Consider the following 9326-nt stretch of genomic DNA (forward strand, 5'->3'; position numbering starts at 1 on the left):
TGCAATAGAGAAGTTTTTGTTGAAACCACAGAACTGAACTGAACTTTGCACCAGCTACTTAAACACACAAAGAAAGCAAATGTGCTTCCTGTAGTTTGAAAAACTGCATATGACTCTATCCCCAGAGGCAAATTATGGGAGGTTCTCCAGGACTACAAGAGTCACATTCCCTCCTATTGTAGATTATGAAATCCCTTTACAGGATGTGTGAAAACTGCACCTGGGTCCATGTCTACTTTCCTGACAGATTTAAAGGCCAGAGAGGAGTCCATTACACGTACATTGACAGGAAATACTACCTGATTTTACTATCAAAATACATTCTATAAGAGAGTATCACTGATTCATACTCATTATGGAAAACAACTGGACTCTTCGCACTGGGAAAAGATTTATAGAAGGGTCTTGAGACATGCAAAGTATGACACAGTTAAATGGTATTATCAGTGTTAAGAGAATTTCCAAAGAGCAATTCAGTAGATCTCACTGTAGGAGAACATACACCTGTAAGACACCAGACACTAGCTCTGTAACTGAAGAGACAGCAAGCATGAAGAACAACCAAGGCAGCCGGGTATTCTCATGACGTCAACTACACAGCAGAGACTTTGCCACAAAATGGAGTTACAAGATACTGCACAACTACCCACGTGTCAAAGAAATTATGGATGTCACAAAATAGGCTGGAAACGGAGTACATTCTTATCTTCACTTACTAGAGAGAGATGTCTGCTGTTCTCAGAATAGGAAAGAAAAGCTTTCTCTCGATGTAAGGCCCATCTGCACTTGCAGCACTAACATCTGACAGAAAAACTTCCTATTGAGTGGTCAGATTTTCTCTCTGTGAGGACCCAGGACAAAGGCCTCAGTTGCTGCCTGTTTAACATAGTCAGCATTCATGGCAACCCTAAAAATAATGTCTGGCTGATGACTATCTGTGACACAGATATTTCAGAATTTTGAATGGAAATTCTGAAATGGACTTTGAGCATAGCGAATGACATTAAGTTGTGTTAGAGTATTATTAAGATTCCTAGATATAGCCACAGAAATATGGAAATTTGGAGGAGAGAATGAAACCTCATCTACAGACTGGCCCACTGGCTGCAGTTTGCAGCTACTGCAGTCTGCATGGCAGGAATGTTCATGTGACACAAAGAAAAGCCCTGCATTACCCAAACCTGAAAGGGAAATCTAAGCACTGGGCTTCTGTTAAATCTTTGAATTTTCTTGCTTTAATGTATTTGACTCCAGACCCTTAACATTGGTTTCACCCATTGTCTAGGGTAGGTGTACTATCAAAGAGATTCAGTAGTTTTGTCTTGGCTGTAGCGAGCTCTATACTGTACATGTGCTATGTACTAAAGATACATACTATCTGTAAATTAACATTTAGTATTTCAGTCACCTTTTTCCTCTTGAATGGAATAAAATAAAAAAGCCACAGTACACCAGGGTAGGTGTACAGAAGTAAACCCACCTCCATTCATAAACTAACTCCTTCCCCACTTAGACTCATATTTTATAAAACTGTTGACCCTTTTATTTTAAATGGTTAAATTATTCACAATACTTTATATTGAAAAGCTTAGCCTAAAGCATTTTATTTTTATAGTCAAGTTATGAAGCACTGAAGTTAGAAGGTTTTAATAGAAAGGCTGACAGACCCTAAACTACAGCAAAGCTACTGGATGCCACTATAATAAAGTTCATGTGTAAATGTGTATAAGTCATTGATTTTCTGTAATATAGGAAACATATGCTTCAGTTAACTACTTTTGTAAAATACCAAAGTTTTATAGTTAGCAAATATTAGGAAATAGTAACATTAAAAAGAAGATATATGATGTGATGAAGAAGACTGGTTCTTCATTTTAATACTGATGACAGGACACTTGATTCCCTCTCGAGAGCAATACTCCTAAGTCCTTGCTTTTGAAATCAGTTTTCAACCTTAACCAATGGTTGGAAAAATCCTTTAAAACGAATAAAGTGACCACTGAAACAGCACCCACAAAAAAAGGCAGAAAAGGATGTCACTTTTATTCACGTTTTCCCTCCTCCCTCTCCTCCAGCTCCTTCAAAATCAAAACAAATTAACTCAATTGTTAGACAAACAAAATTGATGTTTTCTTTACTGCTGAAGATTGAGTCTTAAGTTTCATAAGATTATGAGCTAAATGAGTGTATTATACTTAATTAGCTGAGTAAAAGCCAGTATTCATCAGATGTATACTAGATTTCTTAAAACATATAATCAAGCACATATGAAGGCTAAGTTTACCACTACATTAGTGCTCAAGAACTATATTATGCATTTAGTCATTCTACACATAGAAGACATAGTTAAATCTGAAATGAATGAAAATGGAAACAGTAATTTTGGAGATAAATCAGAACGACATACCTCATATCCTGGTATCGATCTAACTGACTCTACCACTGCCAAGGACACCAGGTGTTGAATAAAAGGAATTCTCTGGCCCAGGTTGGAATGTAGAGGAATGGTGATATGTAAAGTAGATAGTGCACAGCCCACAGGACTCAGCCAAACATTTCCACCACGACCTCAGGAGACAGAGAAAAAAAATGTTAACTTCAACTCAAAAAAAATATATTTATAAAAAAGGTCACTTTGTTCATGTAGACAACTACAAACAAGAAAGATACAACAGTATTCATTCAAGAATCTATCATAATGTCCTGTAATGGAGTTTCCAAACGGATTTTGAAAGAATAGTGGTTAAAATTAAAAGCTTTTTATTTAAAAAAACATCCAGCAGGTTGTTTAATGTGCATGCTGCTACTCATTTTCCTAGAATGTCCTAAATTACTTGCTTCTAGGCTTTGCCTGTTATACACATTTCAAAAAAACCCTTGCTTTAAGTGAAGAAGTATTTGTGAAAATGCTCTGTGTGCGTCTAGAAATGCATCCACATTGTGAAGTCGCTTGACACAAGCTGGATCTGTAGTGAAGGCCAGATAACCATTTTCGTATCAATTTGTGCTCAGAAGGGCTTATTAGCCTGGGAACTCGGCTTTTAAATCAAAGCTAGACCCTTCCTGGGAAAGAGACAGAACTTGCTTATATTTATCTGCAAAAGATTGTGAAAGCACACACGACAGTTCAGGCAGGTCCTTCAGACTCAAGAAATGTCTATCTCAGAGCAAGTAAAGACCCAGTCTTGTTCCAGTTAAATCAAAAAGGAGCTCCGATTTGGAAGTCTGACTTGTATTACACTAAATGTGGTGACGGCAGTTTCCATGACTGGGGAGACTTTTTGGCAGAAAATAGAAGACCACTAAATCATTTTTGCAAAAGCCACTAAACATCCTGAAAATGTTTACTTTGGTCTCTATTAACTTGGGTTTTGAGTTTGAATCCACATTTCAAGAGGGGTAGAGGACACAATTATTCTATAGATTATATTATTAAAACCACTCATAATGTGACTTTGAGGCAGCCAAGTGACATTAAAATGTCCTATTTCATATATTTAATACACATTTATTAGCACTAGAAGGAAACTTACCTTTCCCTTGTGTTTGTCGAACAGCAATTGCTATTAAACCCATCTCCTCAGGCAACTCGAACATTAACCTGCCAATTAGGAAAAAAAACACCTTGTGCTTATCAGCTGGAACACTAAGCTACATTCATGAAAATCTAGGCTTAAATATCAGGTCATATTTTACATTAATATTGCACTACCATTTGCCCGTTTTCAGTTAACATTTATTCTTGATCAAAAAGCATTAGAATATTAAAAAAAGATTAACTGGAAACTGATGATGTAAAACATTACTATATCTGTTACGCTGGAAAAAGTTATAGCCATAGTTCACTTCAGGTGCCTTCTGATAACATACGTTTTGTATTTCTTCATGTTTTCTTGAAGTGCTTATTTTTTGCATGTCACTATCTTCAGTAAGTGACAACTAGCAATTCTAGACATTTGTTTCTACTTAGACCAAATATTTGTTCATACTACAGAATGTAAGAGCAGCAGTTTCTGATTATTTAGAAAACCAATACGGTGGCAATAAAGCAGTTTAAAAGATACACTATCCCCTGAGAACTAATTATGATTTAACTACAGTAAATAAATCTACACCTTCTGAGAACTCTAGAGAACACTGGCTTATTTTAGGCTTGTGTTCTGCTTTTAAAATAGTTTCACTTAAAAGAATACTAACTTTCCTCTGGGGATAAGTAGAAAGTGCACTTTAACACCACCAAATGAGTCAGTGGTAGACTTAAAAAAAAAAAAAAAAAAAAAAAGAAAAAATCCCTACTGTGAGAACTTCGTTCAAGACACTCTAAACCAGATCTGAACTGTACTATGATCCTCCTCCGTTTCACACTGTCAGGAAGTTATTCAGCAGATAAAATAGATATTCAGAATGTTGCCAGCAAGGTAAACCTGGAAAGTGATGTATAGCCTGCAAGTCTACATCAAACGTGAGCACAAATATCACGTTATTCATTCATGTAAATGCAATCTTGTCTTGGAGATAAGCACAGTCCAAATCAGCAGAGAATAACATTCAAAATTATTTCCTCTGAATTCCAGATATGTATGAAAGGTGTTACAAGTTCTGCGATCAGTCAAGTATCCATAGGCAGCAAGGACCAGCTGCAAGCAGAATTGTCCCCTCACTGCCCACAGACACACATCTTTAGGCAGGTGACAAGCTAAGGAACTATCATCCCTCTGACTCTGCACGCTGAAAAACAGGGCTTCAGTAACTGGGGCTGTACTGGTAGCAAAATGCAAGTGGGATCCCCAAGGTTTCAGAGCATTTTCAAACAGCTCACTTTGCTTTCATGATGATGAAAATGGAAGGGCCCAAGCAGAGTTTGGACCACAAATGCCTTCAATAATTAGGAATACTTGAACCTGAACTGAGAAAAGCTCTAACAGGCTCCACAATGTTTTTGCAAGTAACTCCTGAATCAGTGAGACATTGTCAAAGAGCAATAGGCAGAAGATCTCTTTGCCAGTCCCCTCCCAGTTTACATGAAATATAGCTTGATAATTTTTTCCTTGGGATCCTATGGATTACACCCTGAGACCAGGCTCACCTATCTACCACCAACCTTTAACATTAAAAATATACCTTTTATGCTGGGACCTACGGGAAAATCCTCCGTAGCTCATGAAGCTTTAGCTCTGTCTTCTGGGAATGGTGTGGTTTCAGTTAAAACACCAAGTTCATGGTTTTGCAACATGAAAATCTAATTTAAATTTGGAAGCACAGTTAGGAAGAGATTACAGGCTTTGTTGAAACACACTGATTTCTGTTACTTCTCCCTTCACATATCTGGCTTTAAATAGGAAAAAGAAAAGGTCATGTGCTGCCATGATGGGAGGAAAATAATCAGAGTAGGAAAAAAAGTTAATTATGAATCCAAAACACAGGTTTCTAGAACAAAGAGATATGATTAACAGAATATATGAATGCAGCATTAGAGGCTTGGCAGCAGGTAACAACATATTAAATGCAGAGACCGAGTTTGTACTTTTAAGGGCCATGAAGAAATTCTTTAATGGACGCAACATGGGGAAGTTGTTAATACTCAGACTGATACAGTAAGAGACAGATAGATTTATTTTTACTACTTCCTGAGATTGTGCTGAAATTACCATGAAGCCTATGATAATAAAAAACCCACACAACTGTCCACCCAAACTTCAGAGCTTTGTAAACTGTGTGTGCTTGTTAGTTTTTTTTTTTTTTCCAGGAGAAACCACTTGGATTTTTCTTACCAGAAAGATTAACCGTACGTGCACTTTTTTACATATTAACTTCCCTTCTTTTCTTTCAACTTAATCTGTTGCAGATTTAACGATTTCATTTTTCTGCAGAGTGACTTAATCACAGTGCTCACCACATTTTCCTCCTGATTTTTTTTTTCCTCCAAGAAATTCTCTGCTCTTTTTTTGTGCTCTTTAACTAATTTACTCTACATATTAAGTGAAAAAACCACACTGAGATACAAGAGTAGGGAAACATGAAATGTCTGAAGACAAATTTACCCATCAGGTAGAATACCAGATGGCATCTATATGACTGTAGAAGATAATATGAGAATTTTACGTAATTTTTTCTTTTCTGCTTTGAGTATTTTTGTGGTATTTTCCAAAACATGAGCAAAGGCACTTTCAGTATTCAAGAATACAAAACCAGCTAAATATTAAGAGACAGATTCTAGTCCAATTTGTTATACAAATCCCCTCCTTGGCCCTGTAGTGCATACTATGAATGCTGTCAAGAGTAATAAATAATACTTAATTGTTTTGTAGAAATTTCTAGTCTAAGGAGGACTCTGTCTTCATGGCTACTCAACACAATGACTTTTCTTCCTACATGAATGTAAAATGGGAATTGAAACCACAAAAACTAAGTTTGAATAATGTTAACAGCCTGACAACTATAAATTTCATTGATGATGTGGGTTTAAGGTTGAAACTCTCATTAATGCATCCTGCTGTGTTACAGTATTGCGGAGGTATTACAACAGGCAGCATTACATTCCAGATGTTAAAATACCTGGGCACAAAAGAGTAAGTTATGAACAGATCTCTCTCCCTTCAAGTCCCTTGTCTGAAAATCTCACTCTCCAATAGCTTGTTTATAGAATATTATAAAAGCAACACTTTTTACTCAAATTGAAAGGAACGTGTCTTTTGGCAAGTTTCTTGTATTATTTTGGACAAGATGGTGCCCTAAACACTTGCTTTATTACTTTATATCCACTGTTTCTGTCCACCATGTCCAATTTGAAAATGAGCAGTGTGCCTACAAATATTTTTCCTAAACTGTCCTCCATTACCCTCCATCTCCTTTTCACAGCTCAAAACTGCACGATGCTGTGTCTTATTCTAAGCTCTGTGTGCTGCCACTCTTGGACACTCAGGTCCATGCTGCAGACTCCTTGCTGACAGCACTGATCTGGTTCTTTCTCTCCTGCCTGGAAGCCTGTTTTCATGAGAACATGACTACCTGAAGGAGCACAAAGATATGGAGGTCTTCTGTAAAACAAGCAGTAGACTGACTGAGAGCTTGGAGGCCATGATTAGAGGAGAAGCTACCAAGAATGACATCATGGTGGGAGTCTGCTACAGATCACACAGTCAGAAGAAGGAAGTTAAAGAAGTGCTCTTGAGCAACTTGAGGACATCTGTAGATCACAGATGATTCCTATGGGAGACTCCCATCTCCTGCTATCTGCAAAAAGGCGAACAAAGTGGGATACAGGCAATCCAGATGACCTGTGGGGGATACTAGGGACAAGCTCTTAAAACAAATACCAGATAATCAATCAGAATGATTGACTTGATCTACTACAAACAAGGGAGAGCTGACTGGAGAGGTGGTAATCTCTGGCAGCTTTGGTTGTAGCAGCCATAAACCAATGCTGTTCAGGATCCCACGAGGAATGAGGAAGGCAAGTAAAGGAGTGCAAACTCTGAATTTCACAAGAGCAGAATTCAGTTGATTTGGGGACCTGATAGCATATTATGAAAGGCAGCCTTCAAGGTCTTTAAAGACAACATCCCACACACAAAATAACAGTCCATCACAATACTGAGGAGAATAAGTAGATGCACAGAGAGTCTGGTTTGGCTAAAAACGGAATTCATGAGCATAAAAAGATTGTATAAAAGAGATGGAAGCAAGGAGAAATGCTACAAAGGAGAAATACAGAAACATTGTCCAGACAAGCAAGGATGACATTAGCAAAGCTGAAGGTCAGGTATAGTAGAGATTGGCAAGAAACATGTCAACAAGAACTTCTACTGCTACATGATAGGAATAAACAAGGAAAATGCAGGCTCACAGCTGACGGAGGCAAAAGCACAACAGATACACATAAGGCTGAGTTACTTAATGCATTCTTTGCCTGGGTCTTCACCAACAAGGTCTCCCAGGCCTTTACACATACAGATAAGGTTCAGGGAGAAGAAGAAATACCAACAGCAGAAAAGGATTGATCTCACGAATCTCTTGAGAAATCCTGACTCATACAAATCCATGAGAGCAGATGTGACACACCTGAGAGTGACAAGAGAGCTGGCCAATGGCACATCAAAGCTGATTTCTACCATCGTGGTCATGGAGATAGGGGAAGTCGCAGATGAATGAAGAAGGGCAAGTGTTGCAACCATCTTCAAGCTGGTCTTTCACAATATTCTTGTATCCAAGTTTGGCCATTGTGGTCTAGATCGATGCACTACCAGATGACCAAAAAGAGTCTGGATTCTGGGGTTGAAAAGTAATTGCACTCTACCTGTAGGCTGGATACAACTGCAGCTCCTCAGGGGTTTGGTAAAGCTATCTTAGTAGCTTTACCAATGATCTGTAGGAGGAAATGTCATGCACATTAATCAAGTTTGTGAATAACATTGAACTATGAGGATAACTAAGCACTGGAATAGGATGCCCAGAGAGGCTGTGGAGTATTTCTCTCCTTGATAGTTTTCAAGATCTGGCTGGAAAGAGCCCTGAGCGAGCTGGTTTGAATTAATTGCTGACCCTGCTTAAAAGAAGGAGGTTGGACTCCTTGGCTGGGAGGAATACAACAAAGAAGTTATCCAAGCAGCCAAGAATCGGGTTAGGAAAGCTAAAGCCTAGACAGAATTAAATCTGACCAGGGACATCAAGGGTAACAATAAAAACCTCTACAGATATATCAGTGATAAAAGGAAGGCTGGGGAAGATATGGGCCCTCTCCAGAAGGGTACAGGAGACCTGGTCATGATGTATACGGAGAAGGCAGAGGTATTAAATGACTTCTTTGCCTCAGTCTTCACTAGCAAGGGCTCTAGCCACACAGCCCAAGTTGCAGAAGGCAAAGGCAGGGACTAGGAGGAGGAAGATCCACCCACTCTAAGTGAAGATCTGGATTGAGATCATCTAAAGAACCTCCATGGGACCCACTGAGATCATAGAGTCATAGAATCACAGAATATCTGGGCTGGAAGGGACCTCCAAAGGTCATCTAGTCCAACTCCCCTGCCATAAGCAGGGACATTTCCAACTAGATCAAACTACTCAGAGTTTCATTCAGCCTGATCTTGAATGTCTCCAGGGATGGGGTCTCCACCACCTGTCTGGGCAATCTATTTTTGCCTAACATCTAACCTAAATCTACCCTTTTCTAGCTTAAAGCCATTACCCCTCGTCCTGTCACTACAAACCCTTGTGAATAGTCCCTCCCCTGCTTTCTTGTACCCTTTCAGGTACTGGAAGGTTGCTATAAGGTCCCCCCGGAGCCTCCTCTTCTCCAGGCTGAACAGCCCCAACTCCCTCAGCCTGTC

At 38.8% G+C, this 9326-nt stretch overlaps 1 protein-coding gene across 1 annotated transcript in view; it reads right to left on the reverse strand.

Annotated features, from left to right (window-relative positions):
• Positions 1–9326, reverse strand: part of HLCS (holocarboxylase synthetase (biotin-(proprionyl-CoA-carboxylase (ATP-hydrolysing)) ligase)) — a 121699-nt gene that overhangs the window by 5363 nt on the left and 107010 nt on the right. The window contains exons 6-7 of the mRNA XM_008939125.1: positions 3534–3601; positions 2408–2568 (exon numbers count right to left, since the gene is read on the reverse strand). Coding sequence (XP_008937373.1) covers positions 2408–2568; positions 3534–3601 — 229 coding nt within the window. The remainder of the gene's footprint in view (positions 1–2407; positions 2569–3533; positions 3602–9326) is intronic.

This window comes from Merops nubicus, unplaced genomic scaffold (genome assembly GCF_000691845.1).
Source record: "Merops nubicus isolate BGI_N331 unplaced genomic scaffold, ASM69184v1 scaffold6484, whole genome shotgun sequence".
NCBI lineage: Eukaryota > Metazoa > Chordata > Aves > Coraciiformes > Meropidae > Merops > Merops nubicus.